The sequence below is a fragment of the Coregonus lavaretus genome (assembly GCF_964263955.1).
Source record: "Coregonus lavaretus genome assembly, chromosome: 3".
Classification (NCBI taxonomy): Eukaryota; Metazoa; Chordata; class Actinopteri; order Salmoniformes; family Salmonidae; genus Coregonus; species Coregonus lavaretus.
This window is the reverse complement of record NC_139990.1, coordinates 33,879,699-33,898,903: the sequence shown is the minus strand read 5'-3', so window position 1 is coordinate 33,898,903 and position 19,205 is coordinate 33,879,699. Positions and strand designations below refer to the sequence as shown.

Sequence of the window (19,205 nt, the reverse complement as noted above, 5' to 3'; positions counted from 1 at the left end):
GGCTGCAATTGCTTTCTCTACTATCCTTGCAAGAGACAAGTTATTGAGTGGAAAAACGTGCAGGACTTAATTCACTTTTTAAAATTAGAAAAAATACATTACACTTTAATTCCAGCTAGGGGCCCCTTCATACACCTTCTACAAAGGCCCTCCTTTCGACTTGTAAATTGCTTGACTGACTAATGTTGCTTTTGTTGTTATTTGCACCCATTGTGTGGATGGCTTGGTCCCGCTGAGAATCTGCTACCATATCTGTCCGTACACCTCAGCTGGTGCTGGCCCTCGGGACCCATCAAACCTCTCATTGGGGTTGGGTGTATGAGGGTGGTGCACCCCTTTGGGTCCCCGGGACTAGGAGCTGTGAAGCACTTCCTTCTAACAATGTATAAATGTCCTTGAATGTACATGACCCATCTAAAATATCTGACTGTATGAAGTAATCTGATATTGTAAGCCATGAAATGTATACAAAATATTTCTGAAATATGAAAGCTGAAAAAAATATCACTCAAGCCCTTCGTTCAAACCATTCAGGGTACCATCTTACTTGCTGTGCTGAGGCATGGTATTCGGGGGCAGGTCTTCATTGTGCCCCAGAGTGCTGAGCAATGACTGATTGGATGTGGTCGACAAGGAGGCGGGCCCTGAGCCACTGTCCGTCAATGTAGCCATGGAGACTGACGCGGGTGCGGCCGAATCGGAGGCTGACTTCACAGACACTACAGCTGGGCAGACTGAACAGAGACGAGATGGAGAGAGGGAGCGGGAGAATTCTGGAATTAGTGCCAACCCAGATGGACGACAGCTCTACAATACACATACTGTCTGATTGGGGAGATGGTCCATAGATTGCCATTCCAAGCTGTATCCCCCTTTAAGGGTTACTTTGAATGAATAGCCATAAAATACTAATAGAGGACCACAAAATAACAGGCATGGCTCCAGAGTACTTAACCTACATCCAGGAAATGAGCTGAGTCCCACTTCAACATTCAGACTTCCTTCACTACAAACCCACACAACTACCAAAATGACTCACCTTCAACAGATTGCGTCTGTATTGAACTGAATCCATTCTGAAAAAACAAGTTCAGGTGGGTTTGTTAGGGTACACTAACATAGGGGAGACGTTTCCATAGCAACAGTCCATTCAGTAACAGAGGGAGCCGTTCAAAGAAAAGTGAACAGAGCAATTTATTTCGCATTTATCTAGGAATCAATGAAATATGACTGGAGGAATGAATCTCTAGGAGGCATAGCGATATGAATGGCGCAATGAATGAATGGAGGCTCACCTTATTCTGCATGTCTTTCTGCGGGAAGGAGACTGTGGGGTAGCGCCGGGCCTGGGGAGCCCTCTGGTCGTATATGTCCATCTGACTGGGGTTGGACAGGGAGGGAGTCGCCTCACTGGAGGAGGAGAAGCAGGGAGATTACATAAAGCCATGGCCTACTTTGAGAAAGGAGAAGGGGTCCAGTCTCAAAGCTCAAGTGGGGCCAAGTGATCGATGCTACACATGGGTCTGTGTGTGGTGTTACAGTTGTACAAGACCCCATCTTACACTCATTTAGCTGTGTCTGGTATGAATGCTCACCTGCTGGGGCTTATGTAGAGGCTGTTCTGAACCTGGCTGCCTGGTGTGGTGGTGGCGGGGATGCTGTCATACTCCTGGAGCACAGGTTCAGAGCCAAACTGCAGCGCTCCAAACTGCAGGTTGAGCCCAGAAATGTCTGCCGAGCCAGGCATCTCCACCGGCATCGCTGGGATCTGGAATAAAATATAATAAAGATATGGTTGATGTCTGAGAAAGCAAGGAAATTAAGTTATGAAAAAGTAGAGAGATGTAGGGATACATAGGGGTTAGGCAAACAGAGTGCTGAAAGTAAATGAATGTGTGCTCACTGTTTGCTGCGAGTGAGCAAGTGTTACCTGAAGAAAATAATTAGAAGTTGGGCACAGCATGACCGGCTATTTTTTACTTTTTAAAATTTTCTTAAAACTGCATTGTTGGTTAAGGGCTTGTAAGTAAGCATTTCACTTTAAGGTGTTGTATTCGGCGCATGTGGCAAATCAAATTTGACTTGAACTTTGTATCAGTGTTGAGCTGTTACCTTGGTGGTGATGGAGGTCCTCTTCTTCTGCTGCTTGAGCTTGTGCTGCTGCAATGGCAGGGGGCTGGAGCCCTGGGCGTCCGGCGAGCCAGGGGACACCTGCTGCCCAAGGGGGGGCACCACCATCTTGGGGAGGGCGGTCACGGCGGGCGCCATGTGGGACGAGGGGGTGCTCTGTGGGGGCAGGGAGGAGGAGACGGAAGGGGGGAGGAAGGCGTCCAACACGGAGGTGGGTTGGTAGGGCTGGCGCTTTGTGAAGGGGCTATTGGCCGCAGGCTCCGGCTGGGCGTTCATGTCTGTGGGGGGGGTGATTACAGAAAGGAAGGTAGGGGCTTCACCTGATGGATATAAACGTCTAAAAACAAATATCTGATTCTGAACCTTGCATAGGGCAAATAAGACGTGTCCTCTTCGTAACCAGAAATACCAGTCATGTAGGCATTTCTAACTCTCTGCAAACCCAAGTTAGCCTAGCCTCTATGTACACCCCCTGCTTTACTTGACAACCATCCAAACTGTCCCTATGGTCCCAGTATCTCCCTGAGTGTCCTCTTACCATACTGGCCCAGCGCTGCAGAGCTGGTGTCCCAAGAGGAGGGGGTGGGCTGTCCTGTCTTGGAGTGCTGGGTGGCCAGCTGGGCCAAGGCCTGGGCAGTCTTAAACTGCTCCAAGAACTGGGAGCCGCTGGTCGTCCCTGTACTGCCTCCTTTAGGGTCCCCCACTTCCCCGAAGCCCTTGCTTAGCATGCTCACCTGCAATGGGAACAAAAGAGGAGGAACTGAAATTCTGCACGTTTTAGGAATGAGTCTGGAGCAGAATATAACAGCTGTGCTGGTTTATTGCTAGAACACTTAAAGTGGAACTGACAGCATATTAGCAACATTAAATCTTATTAAAATCTGTTCATTCAGTGAATTCGGAAAGTATTCAGACCACACATTTTGTTACGTTACAGCCTTATTCTAAAATAGATGAAATCGTTTTTTTCCTCTCAATCTACACACAAAACCACATGACAAAGCCCTCCAAAAATGTTTTGTTTGTAAAAGTATAAAAGAAAAGAAACAGAAATATCACATTTACATAAGTATTCAGACCCTTTACTCAGTACTTTGTTGAAGCACCTTTGGCAGCGATTACAGCCTCGAGTCTTCTTGGGTATGACATTACAAGCTTGGCACACCTGTATTTGGGGAGTGTCTCCCATTCTTCTCTGCAGATCCTGTCAAGCTCTATGAGGTTGGATGGGGAGCGTCGCTGCACAGCTATTTTCAGGTCTCTCCAGAGATGTTCAATTGGGTTCAAGTCCGGGCTCTGGCTGGGCCACTCTAGGACATTCAGAGACTTATCCCGAAGCCACTCCTGTGTTGTCTTGGCTGTGTGCTTAGGGTCGTTGTCCTATTGGAAAGTGAACCTTCGCCCCAGTTGGAGGTCCTGAGCGCTCTGGAGTAGGTTTTCATCAAAGATCTCTGTACTTTGCTCCGTTCATCTTTCCCTTGATCCTGACTAGTCTCCCAGTCCCTGCCGCTGAAAAACATCCCTGCAGCATGATGCTGCCACCACAATGCTTCACCGTAGGGAAGGCCAAAGAGTTAAATCTTGGTTTCATCAGACAGGGAATCTTGTTTCTCAAGGACAGAGTACTTTAAGTGCCTTTTGGCAAATCCCAAGCGTGCTATGATATGCCTTTTACTGAGGAGTGGCTTCCGTCTGGCCACTACCATAAAGGCCTGATTGGTGGAGTGCTACAGAGATGGTGGTCCTTCTGGAAGGTTCTCCCATCTCCACAGAGGAACTCTGGAGCTCTGTCAGAATGCCCATCGGGTTCTTGGTCATCTCCCTGACCAAGGCCCTTCTCCCCCAATTGCTCAGTTTGGCCGTGCGACCAGCTCTAGGAAGAGTCTGGGTGGTTTGAAACTGCTTCCATTTAAGAATGGAGGCCACTGTGTTCTTGGGGACCTTCAATCCTGCAGAAATGTGGGACCTTATATAGACTGGTGTGTGCCTTTCCAAATCATGTCCAATCAATTGAATTTACCACAGTTGGACTCCAATCAAGTTGTAGAAACACCAAGGATGATCAATGGAAACAGGATGCCCCTGACCTCAATTTCGAGTCTCATAGCAAAGGGTTTGAATACTTATGCAAGTAAGGTATCAGTTTTTTTATTTGTAATACATTTGCTAACATTTCTAAAAACCTGTTTTCGCTTTGTCATTATGGGGTATTGTGTGTAGATTGATGAGGAAAAACACAATTTACGCCATTTTAGAATAAGGCTAACATAACAAAATGTGGACAAAGTCAAGGGGTCTGAATACTTTCCGAAAGAACTGTATATACCACCAGGAAGAATGACAAAGAAAAAAAACATTTTGACAAGCGAGTCATTTTCATGTTTTCATAAATTCTTCTAATGTTTAGGAATTACGTATAGTAAAGCATTTGTGAACATTCTATAGCAATATAGAGTGGGAAAGCAGCCGTGCGTTTGGACAATTAATAGACACTGCAGCAAATAAAACCTAATAAAAACATCTGTCTTGTCCAGGACCGAAGTCTATGCAGACCGGTGCGCCATAGCCAAATCAGAGCTACAGTAGACCTTTATGCAACAAGCCAATTGCCACACGGTCCTGTCATCATTTACTTTGAACGGGACTGTGTGTTTACAGGCACTTGCAACAGTACAACCTTAGATTAGAACGCTTTCGGCAAAAGCCACAAAATACACCCGAATGGATTTCTGCAAATATGTAAATACCACGCGAGTCCTCTTACATTTGGGAACTTTACAGTCCTATTGATCAAACAACCATAGAAAGGTAGGCCATCTTTCCCTATATACGCACATCAACAACAAGATCAACAACTAATGCTAGCCAGAGGAGGATGGTGCCGGAGGGGATGGCTGCCGTTAACCAACAGTGCTATTTTGTTAGTTTTTTCACATTGTTTGTAACTTATTTTGAACATAATGTTGCTGCTACCGTCTCTTATGACAGAAAAGAGCTTCTGGACATCAGAAAAGCGATTACTCACCTTGATAATAATAATACTTTTTATTTAATGAGTCGACGAGAGGGATTTGCTCCAGACACCCGACAGGGCCCTCATCCCCGTCATTTGCAGTAGAAAAGTCAGATATCGCGGAAGGAGATCGGGGTGCCTGCTAAGGAGCCGGCGATGAGTGGCTAATCTGCATTTGCCATCGGTACTATTGGCCAACGTACAATCGCTTGATAATAAAGTGGACGAACTACAAGCACGTATATCCTACCAATGTAACATTAAAAACTAATATCTTATGTTTCACCGAGTCGTGGCTGAAAGACGACAAATAACGTCAATTTCTCCCAAATCCCAAATAAAAATATTGTCATTTAGAGCATTTATTTGCAGAAAATGACAACTGGTCAAAATAACAAAAAAGATGTCTGACAACACTACCTCAAATAATGCAAAGAAAATAAGTTCATGTTCATTTTTAAACAACACAACACTAATGTTTTAACTAAGGAAGATTTCAGAAATTAATATTTGGTGGAATAACCCTGATTTTCAAATCACAGCTTTCATGCGTCTTGGCATGCTCTCCACCAGTCTTTCACATTGATGTTGGGTGACCTGTTTGATGGCTTATGACCATCCATCTTCCTCTTGATCACATTCCAGATGTTTTCAATGGGGTTCAGGTCAGGAGATTGGGCTGGCCATGACAGGGTCTTGATCTGGTGGTCCTCCATCCACACCTTGATTGACCTGGCTGTGTGGCATGGCGCATTGTCCTGCTGGAAAAACAAATCCTCCGAGTTGGGGAACAATGTCAGAGCAAAAGGAAGCAAGTTCTCTTCCAGGACAACCTTGTACGTGGCTTGACTCATGCGTCCTTCACAAAGACAAATCTGCCCGATTCCAGCCTTGCTGAAGCACCCCCAGATCATCACCGATCCTCCACCAAATTTCACAGTGGGTGCGAGACACTGTGGCTTGTAGGCCTCTCCAGGTCTCAGTCTAACCATTAGACAACCTGGTGTTGGGAAAAGCTGAAAATTGGACTCATCAGAGAAGATGACCTTACTCCAGTCCTCTACGGTCCAATCCTTATGGTCTTTTGCAAACCTCAGCCTGGCTCTTCTTTGCTTCTCATTGATGAAGGGCTTTTTTCTAGCCTTGCACAACTTCAGCCCTGCCCCTAGGAGCCTGTTTAGAACCGTCCTCGCCGTGCACTTCACCCCAGCTGCCGTTTGCCATTCTTTTTGTAGGTCACTTGATGTCATCCTACGATTGTTGAGTGACATTCGAATGAGTTGGCGGTCATCCCGGTCAGTAGAGAGTCGTTTTTGCCCTCTGCCGGTCTGTAGCTTTGTTGTCCCCAATGTCTGCTGCTTGACCTTGTTCTTATGAACCGACATCTTTGACATTTTAAGGATGGAAGCAACCTGACGCTCACTGTATCCCTAAGCCAGAATTGAACCCTTTTCCTCACTCAAAACTTTCCTTTTCAACTCTTTTGGCATGGTCAATAGTTATTTTTTTATTAATATTACTTTTGAGGTACTATTAGCACTGTTTTTGCCATCCAGCTGGTCCTATTGCAAGAGGATAGTGATGACCACAGCAGTGGTTTTTACTTTTCCTCGTTAAATAACATTTGGTTCATGTGATCACCTAATCAGTACCTAATTCAGTAGAATGAGGTGTGCCTGTGTTGGAATTCAACAGACACTGGAATGGAATGGCTGTCATACATGTAGAGATGCTGATTTAAGAAAAAATTGCAGTGGTCTCTTAATTTTTTCTGAAGAAGACAAGGAGAGCGCTACCATTAGTCCTGTGTCATGCCAACAGTAAAGCATCCTGAGACCATTCATGTGTGGGGTTGCTTCTCAGCCAAGGGAGTGGGCTCACTCACAATTTTGCCTAAGAACACAGCCATGAATAAAGAATGGTACCAACACATCCTCCGAGAGCAACTTCTCCCAACCATCCAAGAACAGTTTGGTTACGACCAATGCATTTTCCAGCATGATGGAGCACCTTGTCATAAGGCAAAAGTGATAACTAAGTGGCTCGGGGAACAAAACGTCGACATTTTGGGTCCATGGCCAGGAAACTCCCCAGACCTTAATCACATTGAGAACTTGTGCTCGATCCTCAAGAGGTGGGTGGACAAACAAAAACCCACAAATTCTGACAAACGCCAAGCATTGATTATGCAAGAATGGGCTGCCATCAGTCAGTATGTGGCCCAGACAGCATGCCAGGGCAGATTGCAGAGGTCTTGAAAAAGAAGGGTCAACACTGCAAATATTGACTCTTTGCATAAACGTAATGTAATTGTCAATAAAAGCCTTTGACACTTATGGAATGCTTGTAATAATACTTCAGTATACCATAGTAACATCTGACAAAAATATCTCATAACACTGAAGCAGCGAACTTTGTGAAGACCAATACTTGTGTCATTCTCAAAACCTTTGACCACGACTGTACACACATGTATGCATGTATGTATGTATGTACAGTGAGGGAAAAAAGTATTTGATCCCCTGCTGATTTTTGTACATTTGCCCACTGACAAAGAAATGTTCAGTCTATAATTTGAATGGTAAATTTATTTGAACAGTGTAAAATCCAGAAAAACACATGGCAAAAATGTTATAAATTGATTTGCATTTTAATGAGGGAAATAAGTATTTGACCCCCTCTCAATCAGAAAGATTTCTGGCTCCCAGGTGTCTTTTATACAGGTAACAAGCTGAGATTAGGAACACACTGTTAAAGGTAGTGCTCCTAATCTCAGCTTGTTACCTGTATAAAAGACACCTGTCCACAGAAGCAATCAATCAGATTCCAAACTCTCCACCATGGCCAAGACCAAAGAGCTCTCCAAGGATGTCAGGGACAAGATTGTAGACCTACACAAGGCTGGAATGGGCTACAAGACCATCGCCAAGCAGCTTGGTGAGAAGGTGACAACAGTTGGTGCGATTATTCGCAAATGGAAGAAACACAAAAGCACTGTCAATCTCCCTCGGCCTGGGGCTCCATGCAAGATCTCATCTCGTGGAGTTGCAATGATCATGAGAACGGTGAGGAATCAGCCCAGAACTACACGGGAGGATCTTGTCAATGATCTCAAGGCAGCTGGGACCATAGTCACCAAGAAAACAATTGGTAACACACTACGCCGTGAAGGACTGAAATCCTGCAGCGCCCGCCAGGTCCCCCTGCCCCAGGCCGAGGGAGATTGACAGTTATTTTGTGTTTCTTCCATTTGCGAATAATCGCACCAACTGTTGTCACCTTCTCACCAAGCTGCTTGGCGATGGTCTTGTAGCCCATTCCAGCCTTGTGTAGGTCTACAATCTTGTCCCTGACATCCTTGGAGAGCTCTTTGGTCTTGGCCATGGTGGAGAGTTTGGAATCTGATTGATTGATTGCTTCTGTGGACAGGTGTCTTTTCTACAGGTAACAAGCTGAGATTAGGAGCACTACCTTTAAGAGTGTGCTCCTAATCTCAGCTCGTTACCTGTATAAAAAACACCTGGGAGCCAGAAATCTTTCTGATTGAGAGGGGGTCAAATACTTATTTCCCTCATTAAAATGCAAATCAATTCATAACATTTTTGAAATGCGTTTTTCTGGATTTTTTTGTTGTTATTCTGTCTCTCACTGTTCAAATAAACCTACCATTCAAATTATAGAATGATCATTTCTTTGTCAGTGGGCAAACGTACAAAATCAGCAGGGGATCAAATACTTTCCCTCACTAATATATATATATATATATATATATACACATACACACACACACACACACACACACAGTGGGGAGAACAAGTATTTGATACACTGCCGATTTTGCAGGTTTTCCTACTTACAAAGCATGTAGAGGTCTGTAATTTTTATCATAGGTACACTTCAACTGTGAGAGACGGAATCTAATTTTTTTCTCTCCAGAAAATCACATTGTATGATTTTTAAGTAATTAATTTGCATTTTATTGCATGACATAAGTATTTGATACATCAGAAAAGCAGAACTTAATATTTGGTACAGAAACCTTTGTTTGCAATTACAGAGATCATACGTTTCCTGTAGGTCTTGACCAGGTTTGCACACACTGCAGCAGGGATTTTGGCCCACTCCTCCATACAGACCTTCTCCAGATCCTTCAGGTTTCGGGGCTGTCGCTGGGCAATACGGTCTTTCAGCTCCCTCCAAAGATTTTCTATTGGGTTCAGGTCTGGAGACTGGCTAGGCCACTCCAGGACCTTGAGATGGTTTTTACGGAGCCACTCCTTAGTTGCCCTGGCTGTGTGTTTCGGGTCGTTGTCATGCTGGAAGACCCAGCCACGACCCATCTTCAATGCTCTTACTGAGGGAAGGAGGTTGTTGGCCAAGATCTCGCGATACATGGCCCCTTCCATCCTCCCATCAATACGGTGCAGTCGTCCTGTCCCCTTTGCAGAAAAGCATCCCCAAATAATGATTTTTCCACCTCCATGCTTCACGGTTGGGATGGTGTTCTTGGGGTTGTACTCATCCTTCTTCTTCCTCCAAACACGGCGAGTGGAGTTTAGACCAAAAAGCTCTATTTTTGTCTCATCAGACCACATGACCTTCTCCCATTCCTCCTCTGGATCAAACTTCAGACGGGCCTGGACATGCGCTGGCTTGGGCAGGGGGACCTTGCGTGCGCTGCAGGATTTTAATCCATGACGGCGTAGTGTGTTACTAATGGTTTTCTTTGAGACTGTGGTCCCAGCTCTCTTCAGGTCATTGACCAGGTCCTGCCGTGTAGTTCTGGGCTGATCCCTCACCTTCCTCATGATCATTGATGCCCCACGAGGTGAGATCTTGCATGGAGCCCCAGACCGAGGGTGATTGACCGTCATCTTGAACTTCTTCCATTTTCTAATAATTGCGCCAACAGTTGTTGCCTTCTCACCAAGCTGCTTGCCTATTGTCCTGTAGCCCATCCCAGCCTTGTGCAGGTCTACAATTTTAACCCTGATGTCCTTACACAGCTCTCTGGTCTTGGCCATTGTGGAGAGGTTGGAGTCTGTTTGATTGAGTGTGTGGACAGGTGTCTTTTATACAGGTAACGAGTTCAAACAGGTGCAGTTAATACAGGTAATGAGTGGAGAACAGGAGGGCTTCTTAAAGAAAAACTAACAAGTCTGTGAGAGCTGGAATTCTTACTGGTTGGTAGGTGATCAAATACTTATGTCATGCAATAAAATGCAAATTAATTACTTAAAAATCATACAATGTGATTTTCTGGATTTTTGTTTTAGATTGCGTCTCTCACAGTTGAAGTGTACCTATGATAAAAATGACAGACCTCTACATGCTTTGTAAGTAGGAAAACCTGCAAAATCGGCAGTGTATCAAATACTTGTTCTCCCCACTGTGTGTGTGTGTGTGTGTGTGTGTGTGTGTATATATACACACATATACAGCTCAAAAAAATAAAGGGAACACTAAAATAACACATCCTAGATCTGAATGAATGAAATAATCTTAAATACTTTTTTCTTTACATAGTTGAATGTGCTGACAACAAAATCACACAAATTATCAATGGAAATCAAATGTATCAACCCATGGAGGTCTGGATTTGGAGTCACCCTCAAAATTAAAGTGGAAAACCACACTACAGGCTGACCCAACTTTGATGTAATGTCCTTAAAACAAGTCAAAATGAGGCTCAGTAGTGTGTGTGGCCTCCACGTGCCTGTATGACCTCCCTACAACGCCCTCATACCACCCTCATGAAGTCTGTTTCTGACCGTTTGAGCAGACACATGCACATTTGTGGCCTGCTGGAGGTCATTTTGCAGGGCTCTGGCAGTGCTCCTCCTGTTCCTCCTTGCACAAAGGCGGAGGTAGCGGTCCTGCTGCTGGGTTGTTGCCCTCCTACGCCCTCCTCCACGTCTCCTGATGTACTGGCCTGTCTCCTGGTAGCGCCTCCATGCTCTGGACACTACGCTGACAGACACAGCAAACCTTCTTGCCACAGCTCGCATTGATGTGCCATCCTGGATGAGCTGCACTACCTGAGCCACTTGTGTGGGTTGTAGACTCCGTCTCATGCTACCACTAGAGTGAAAGCACCGCCAGCATTCAAAAGTGACCAAAACATCAGCCAGGAAGCATAGGAACTGAGAAGTGGTCTGTGGTCACCACCTGCAAAACCAGTCCTTTATTGGGGGTGTCTTGCTAATTGCCTATAATTTCCACCTGTTGTCTATTCCATGTGCACAACAGCATGTGAAATTTATTGTCAATCAGTGTTGCTTCCTAAGTGGATTAAGTTTGATTTCACAGTAGTGTGATTGACTTGGAGTTACATTGTGTTGTTTAAGTGTTCCCTTTATTTTTTTGAGCAGTATATATATATATATATATATATATATATATATATATACACACACACACACACACACACACACATACATACACACGGTATACCGCCCAGCCCTAATTGACATTCCCAGGCTTAGTTACATTCGTCCGTTTTTGTCCAGAATATTGAGTCTTTGAAACTGAAACAGTGCATCCCGAATGAAGGCAGCAAACAATGTACCAGGCCAGCTGTGATTTACAACCTGATGGCAATATTCTTTGGACTACCAAAAAATGTATTGGTGAATTATATTAAATCATGCATTGAACTGCAGCCATCTATTCTGCCAACAATGCCTTACTGTGTACATCATGGAATGTTGAGTCAAATAGAAGCTATTTTTAAAACATAAAGTTTGTTTTGTAGAATAAACTTGGAATTTTATATTTTTTACTGATATGATTGTTTCATATCTACAAAGTAGTTAAAACGCTGTCAGTTCCACTTTAAGTAGTCAATAAAACTGTAGAATAGAGCGGAGGCCGTTGTGCGTGTCCTGTGGGCTCACCATGCTGTGCTGGGTGTAGGGGGTGCTGCTGGAGGGGGGTTGTGACAGCGGCACACCCTGCTTGGAGTTGCTGAAGACCAGTGACTGGGGGAGGGAGGGGGGCTGGCTGGCCTTCATGGGGCCCAGGGCCTCTGCCTCTGAGGAGGATGGGGGAGTCTTCCCCAGCAGCACTGCCAGGTCAATCCTGCAGAGGTCAGAGATGGTAAGTAATTAGCATTGTCCAAGCCAGAACGGCCCATAGGGCAGTAGCCCACCACTACCTCTGTAGCGTGTCAGCTTGATGTACAAGTACACCCCCTTGACAGGATTTTAGCCTATCACAGGGTCTAAGCAACAGATGTTGTTCTGACTCATGTTAGCAAACCGATTGTATGTATGTTAGTTCGTTTTGGGGTGGATGAAACCTGATTCAGAGCTGAAAATCAGAGCCATAACACCAGAAGTGCTTGAATTACACATTTGAATTTTCTACACATGGAATCTCACAGTAAAGGGGGAAAACTTTGGCCATTTGACTAGACTGCAGTTTGGTGATGTTGAAGATAAGTGTTTTACATGAACTTGAGTGAAGATACACAACCTGATAAAAAATGCATGGCTTTGAGTGGGTGAGGAGTTGTGGTTGCATGTACAGTGGGGAGAACAAGTATTTGATACACTGCCGATTTTGCAGGTTTTCCTACTTACAAAGCATGTAGAGGTCTGTCATTTTTATCATAGGTACACTTCAACTGTGAGAGACGGAATCTAAAACAAAAATCCAGAAAATCACATTGTATGATTTTTAAGTAATTAATTTGCATTTTATTGCATGACATAAGTATTTGATCACCTACCAACCAGTAAGAATTCCAGCTCTCACAGACTTGTTAGTTTTTCTTTAAGAAGCCCTCCTGTTCTCCACTCATTACCTGTATTAACTGCACCTGTTTGAACTCGTTACCTGTATAAAAGACACCTGTCCACACACTCAATCAAACAGACTCCAACCTCTCCACAATGGCCAAGACCAGAGAGCTGTGTAAGGACATCAGGGTTAAAATTGTAGACCTGCACAAGGCTGGGATGGGCTACAGGACAATAGGCAAGCAGCTTGGTGAGAAGGCAACAACTGTTGGCGCAATTATTAGAAAATGGAAGAAGTTCAAGATGACGGTCAATCACCCTCAGTCTGGGGCTCCATGCAAGATCTCACCTCGTGGGGCATCAATGATCATGAGGAAGGTGAGGGATCAGCCCAGAACTACACGGCAGGACCTGGTCAATGACCTGAAGAGAGCTGGGACCACAGTCTCAAAGAAAACCATTAGTAACACACTACGCCGTCATGGATTAAAATCCTGCAGCGCACGCAAGGTCCCCCTGCCCAAGCCAGCGCATGTCCAGGCCCGTCTGAAGTTTGATCCAGAGGAGGAATGGGAGAAGGTCATGTGGTCTGATGAGACAAAAATAGAGCTTTTTGGTCTAAACTCCACTCGCCTTGTTTGGAGGAAGAAGAAGGATGAGTACAACCCCAAGAACACCATCCCAACCGTGAAGCATGGAGGTGGAAAAATCATTATTTGGGGATGCTTTTCTGCAAAGGGGACAGGACGACTGCACCGTATTGATGGGAGGATGGAAGGGGCCATGTATCGCGAGATCTTGGCCAACAACCTCCTTCCCTCAGTAAGAGCATTGAAGATGGGTCGTGGCTGGGTCTTCCAGCATGACAACGACCCGAAACACACAGCCAGGGCAACTAAGGAGTGGCTCCGTAAAAACCATCTCAAGGTCCTGGAGTGGCCTAGCCAGTCTCCAGACCTGAACCCAATAGAAAATCTTTGGAGGGAGCTGAAAGACCGTATTGCCCAGCGACAGCCCCGAAACCTGAAGGATCTGGAGAAGGTCTGTATGGAGGAGTGGGCCAAAATCCCTGCTGCAGTGTGTGCAAACCTGGTCAAGACCTACAGGAAACGTATGATCTCTGTAATTGCAAACAAAGGTTTCTGTACCAAATATTAAGTTCTGCTTTTCTGATGTATCAAATACTTATGTCATGCAATAAAATGCAAATTAATTACTTAAAAATCATACAATGTGATTTTCTGGATTTTTGTTTTAGATTCCGTCTCTCACAGTTGAAGTGTACCTATGATAAAAATGACAGACCTCTACATGCTTTGTAAGTAGGAAAAACTGCAAAATCGGCAGTGTATCAAATACTTGTTCTCCCCACTGTACAGTGGGGAAAAAAAGTATTTAGTCAGCCACCAATTGTGCAAGTTCTCCCACTTAAAAAGATGAGGGGCCTGTAATTTTCATCATAGGTACATGTCAACTATGACAGACAAATTGAGAAAAGAAAATCCAGAAAATCACATTGTAGGATTTTTAATTAATTAATTTGCAAATTATGGTGGAAAATAAGTATTTTGTCACCTACAAACAAGCAAGATTTCTGGCTCTCACAGACCTGTAACTTCTTCTTTAAGAGGCTCCTCTGTCCTCCACTCGTTACCTGTATTAATGGCACCTGTTTGAACTTGTTATCAGTATAAAAGACACCTGTCCACAACCTCAAACAGTCACACTCCAAACTCCACTATGGCCAAGACCAAAGAGCTGTCAAAGGACACCAGAAACAAAATTGTAGACCTGCACCAGGCTGGGAAGACTGAATCTGCAATAGGTAAGCAGCTTGGTTTGAAGAAATCAACTGTGGGAGCAATTATTAGGAAATGGAAGACATACAAGACCACTGATAATGTCCCTCGATCTGGGGCTCACGCAAGATCTCACCCCGTGGGGTCAAAATGATCACAAGAACGGTGAGCAAAAATCCCAGAACCACACGGGGGGACCTAGTGAATGACCTGCAGAGAGCTGGGACCAAAGTAACAAAGCCTACCATCAGTAACACACTACTCCACCAGGGACTCAAATCCTGCAGTGCAAGACGTGTCCCCCTGCTTAAGCCAGTACATGTCCAGGCCCGTCTGAAGTTTGCTAGAGTGCATTTGGATGATCCAGAAGAGGATTGGGAGAATGTCATATGGTCAGATGAAACCAAAATATAACTTTTTGGTAAAAACTCAACTCGTCGTGTTTGGAGGACAAAGAATGCTGAGTTGCATCCAAAGAACACCATACCTACTGTGAAGCATGGGGGTGGAAACATCATGCTTTGGGACTGATCCGTGTAAAGGAAAGAATGAATGGGGCCATGTATCGTGAGATTTTGAGTGAAAACCTCCTTCCATCAGCAAGGGCATTGAAGATGAAACGTGGCTGGGTCTTTCAGCATGAAAATGATCCCAAACACACCGCCCGGGCAACGAAGGAGTGGCTTCGTAAGAAGCATTTCAAGGTCCTGGAGTGGCCTAGCCAGTCTCCAGATCTCAACCCCATAGAAAATCTTTGGAGGGAGTTGAAAGTCCGTGTTGCCCAGCGACAGCCCCAAAACATCACTGCTCTAGAGGAGATCTACATGGAGGAATGGGCCAAAATACCAGCAACAGTGTGTGAAAACCTTGTGAAGACTTACAGAAAACGTTTGACCTGTGTCATTGCCAACAAAGGGTATATAACAAAGTATTGAGAAACTTTTGTTATTGACCAAATACTTATTTTCCACCATAATTTGCAAATAAATTCATAAAAAATCCTACAATGTGATTTTCTGGATTTTTTTTCTCGCATTTTGTCTGTCATAGTTGACGTGCACCTATGATGAAAATTACAGGCCTCTCTCATCTTTTTAAGTGGGAGAACTTGCACAATTGGTGGCTGACTAAATACTTTTTTTCCCCACTGTATATGTGTGATAGCATGACTGTAGAGTGACTGTCTGTGGGTGTCTGCATGCCGCGTCAGGCCTGCCCACCGCTGTCCTGCAGTGATGGTGACATTCTCCTGGGGGAGTGGCATGGAGGCCACACTAGAGGCTGTGAAGATCTTGGTCTCTGACAGCTAGAGAGAAAGAAAGGACAAATTGATTAAGATCAGTACATCAGCATTAAAGGGATCAAGCCATAACTAAATGCATTAGCCTAAAACTACAAACAGAAGAATAAAGAAGAAGGCTGGAGTATTTCAATAGGAGTGTTCCCTATATAATGCCAGAGAGCCTCTTAGATATGTAGCTATTTGGGCAGAAGCAACACCAAGTTCAGTTTTCAGGCTTATTTGAACATCTGGGTACATATGCAGAACATACATAAAATGTGATTTTGATGTCATATATAATAAAGACTGGTCAAAAGAGGATCTGCCAAAATATGGACAGTATATCGTATATAGTCATACAACAAATAGGCATACCACCAAATCAATATATAGGCATAGTAAAAAGGTACTTACGTCCTCATTCCAGTCCTCAGTACCCCACTCTTCTGTCGCGCTCCTCCAGGCAACTATAGGAATGTAAAGAAACAAACAAACTGTATTAGGTTTCAAACCAACCAGGCATCAAACAGAAAAGGAGATGTGATGTTTAGGGCCTCAGGAGATGGAGGTTCAATCTTACTATGGGCAGAGTCAAACTTTGGTTGGTAATTTGTTCCCTCTCCTCCTGCCGAGTACTCAATCCCTACAAGAAAGGAGAAGTGAGAGGTGAGACCTGTGGCTAGTCTACAGACGGGTATACTACGTACCGGGTTTGAGGAGTTAGCGAGAACTTGGGTCATCTCTCAGTTCAACTCGGGATAACCGGTACCACAAAAGTAGCTCACCTTTTAGGCAGGCAAATTTCTATAGCAACAAATCCTTGAGAACTAACCTGAACTACATTTATGCTGAATGAAGTGTCTGAGCCATGAGTTGAGGAGCAATGAAATTAGATTCCCTCCCTCTTGCAAAGATTGAGTCATCTTCCCTTTCATTTGAGGAAAACGACTAATGAAATATTTCATTACTGATTTTTGTGTTCATTTTTTTTATTTATTTGTATAAAGGTGTAACTGTACACGTATTGGTACCAGTCGGTCCCGTTCGGTACAGGGACCTCGGGTCGCACTGAACACAAATGAATATATACAAATGTTTTTACAAAATAAAAAACACTAAGCCTATAGGCTATGCATCGAGTAAATCTGAGCTGAAACATTTTTTTCAGGCTATTCCGTTAAAACTAGAGCCTATGTGAACATTGTAATGAAAATTATATTCTTAATTGGTGCATTTCAAAACTCTCCTTTTGTGAGGAGCAGCCCGGGAACTAGTTCTGTACAATGGCGAGTTGCGGGGTCGATAAATCAGAATTGGAGGATCCTCCAACATCGTTTGAATCTCCAGTTTGGGAACATTTTGGCTTCCAGTAGATTACAACGGCAACAGACAGAAAGTTGTGGATAAAACGTTAACAGTATGTCGCCACGCTCAACGAGAATAGCCTATGCTGCTGCCAAAACCTCAAATATGTTGACACATTTACGCCGATGTCACCCCAGTATACCGGAGCAAGACAAACAGTCTCCCCTCTGCATTCAAGCAGACCTTTGAAGCCGATTCTGACCGTACCAAATAAATACAATAGCGATAGGTAGGCCATGTTTACATACACTGCTCAAAAAAATAAAGGGAACACTAAAACACACCCTAGATCTGAATGAATGAAATAATCTTATTAAATACTTTGCTTTACATAGTTGAATGTGCTGACAACAAAATCACAAATTAATCAATGGAAATCAAATTTATCAACCCATGGAGGTCTGGATTTGGAGTCACCCTCAAAATTAAAGTGGAAAACCACACTACAGGCTGATCCAACTTTGATGTAATGTCCTTAAAACAAGTCAAAATGAGGCTCAGTAGTGTGTGTGGCCTCCACGTGCCTGTATGACCTCCGTACAACGCCTGGGCATGCTCCTGATGAGGTGACGGATGGTCTCCTGAGGGATCTCCTCCCAGACCTGGACTAAAGCATCCGCCAACTCCTGGACAGTCTGTGGTGCAACGTGGCGTTGGTGGATGGAGCGAGACATGATGTCCCAGATGTGCTCAATTGGATTCAGGTCTGGGGAACGGGCGGGCCAGTCCATAGCATCAATGCCTTCCTCTTGCAGGAACTGCTGACACACTCCAGCCACATGAGGTCTAGCATTGTCTTGTATTAGGAGGAACCCAGGGCCAACCGCACCAGCATATGGTCTCAAGGGGTCTGAGGATCTCATCTCGGTACCTAATGGCAGTCAGGCTACCTCTGGCGAGCACATGGAGGGCTGTGCGGCCCCCCAAAGAAATGCCACCCCACACCATGACTGACCCACCGCCAAACCGGTCATGCTGGAGGATGTTGCAGGCAGCAGAACGTTCTCCACGGCGTCTCCAGACTCTGTCACGTGTGCTCAGTGTGAACCTGCTTTCATCTGTGAAGAGCACAGGGCGCCAGTGGCGAATTTGCCAATCTTGGTGTTCTCTGGCAAATGCCAAATGTCCTGCACGGTGTTGGGCTGTAAGCACAACCCCCACCTGTGGACGTCGGGCCCTCATAGAGTCTGTTTCTGACCGTTTGAGCAGACACATGCACATTTGTGGCCTGCTGGAGGTCATTTTGCAGGGCTCTGGCAGTGCTCCTCCTGCTCCTCCTTGCACAAAGGCGGAGGTAGCAGTCCTGCTGCTGGGTTGTTGCCCTCCTACGGCCTCCTCCACGTCTCCTGATGTACTGGCCTGTCTCCTGGTAGCGCCTCCATGCTCTGGACACTACGCTGACAGACACAGCAAACCTTCTTGCCACAGCTCGCATTGATGTGCCATCCTGGATGAGCTGCACTACCTGAGCCACTTGTGTGGGTTGTAGACTCCGTCTCATGCTACCACTAGAGTGAAAAAAAATCCACATTTTACAGCCCTAAAACTGCTAATTACTAAATGGTAAACTATCATCCTGAGCACCCACATGGTGACCTTTGACGTCACCTACTAAGGAAATGGTCTCTATAACAGCATTTGTCAGTTAAATGCAACAAAACATTTATAAAAAGCAATGTCGTTGCCAATATCTAAATCTAAACAAACTTTGAATTTGTTTAGATTTAGATATTGGCAGGTAAGAATGTACTGCATATTTCACCAGCCACGTTGGCATGTGGTCAACTTGCAGGGCTCTACAGTGAGAGCATTACATTAGCAAATAAAAAGTAAAAAGTCAAGTATAAGCACATGTGCAAGTTAGAAAAATGCTG

The 19,205-nt window shown here is 44.6% G+C and overlaps 1 protein-coding gene across 6 annotated transcripts in view; it reads right to left on the bottom strand.

The window, feature by feature from the left end:
- LOC311124345 (ubiquitin-associated protein 2-like) overlaps positions 1 to 19,205 on the bottom strand; it is an 85,221-nt gene that overhangs the window by 35,377 nt on the left and 30,639 nt on the right. For all 6 annotated transcript variants that reach the window (XM_084158286.1, XM_084158287.1, XM_084158289.1 and 3 more), the window contains 10 exons: positions 16,547 to 16,609; positions 16,381 to 16,433; positions 15,905 to 15,990; positions 12,040 to 12,223; positions 2,669 to 2,864; positions 2,113 to 2,408; positions 1,596 to 1,768; positions 1,296 to 1,410; positions 1,040 to 1,076; positions 548 to 734 (listed from right to left, as the gene is read on the bottom strand). In XM_084158286.1, coding sequence (XP_084014412.1) covers positions 548 to 734; positions 1,040 to 1,076; positions 1,296 to 1,410; positions 1,596 to 1,768; positions 2,113 to 2,408; positions 2,669 to 2,864; positions 12,040 to 12,223; positions 15,905 to 15,990; positions 16,381 to 16,433; positions 16,547 to 16,609 — 1,390 coding nt within the window. The remainder of the gene's footprint in view (positions 1 to 547; positions 735 to 1,039; positions 1,077 to 1,295; positions 1,411 to 1,595; positions 1,769 to 2,112; positions 2,409 to 2,668; positions 2,865 to 12,039; positions 12,224 to 15,904; positions 15,991 to 16,380; positions 16,434 to 16,546; positions 16,610 to 19,205) is intronic.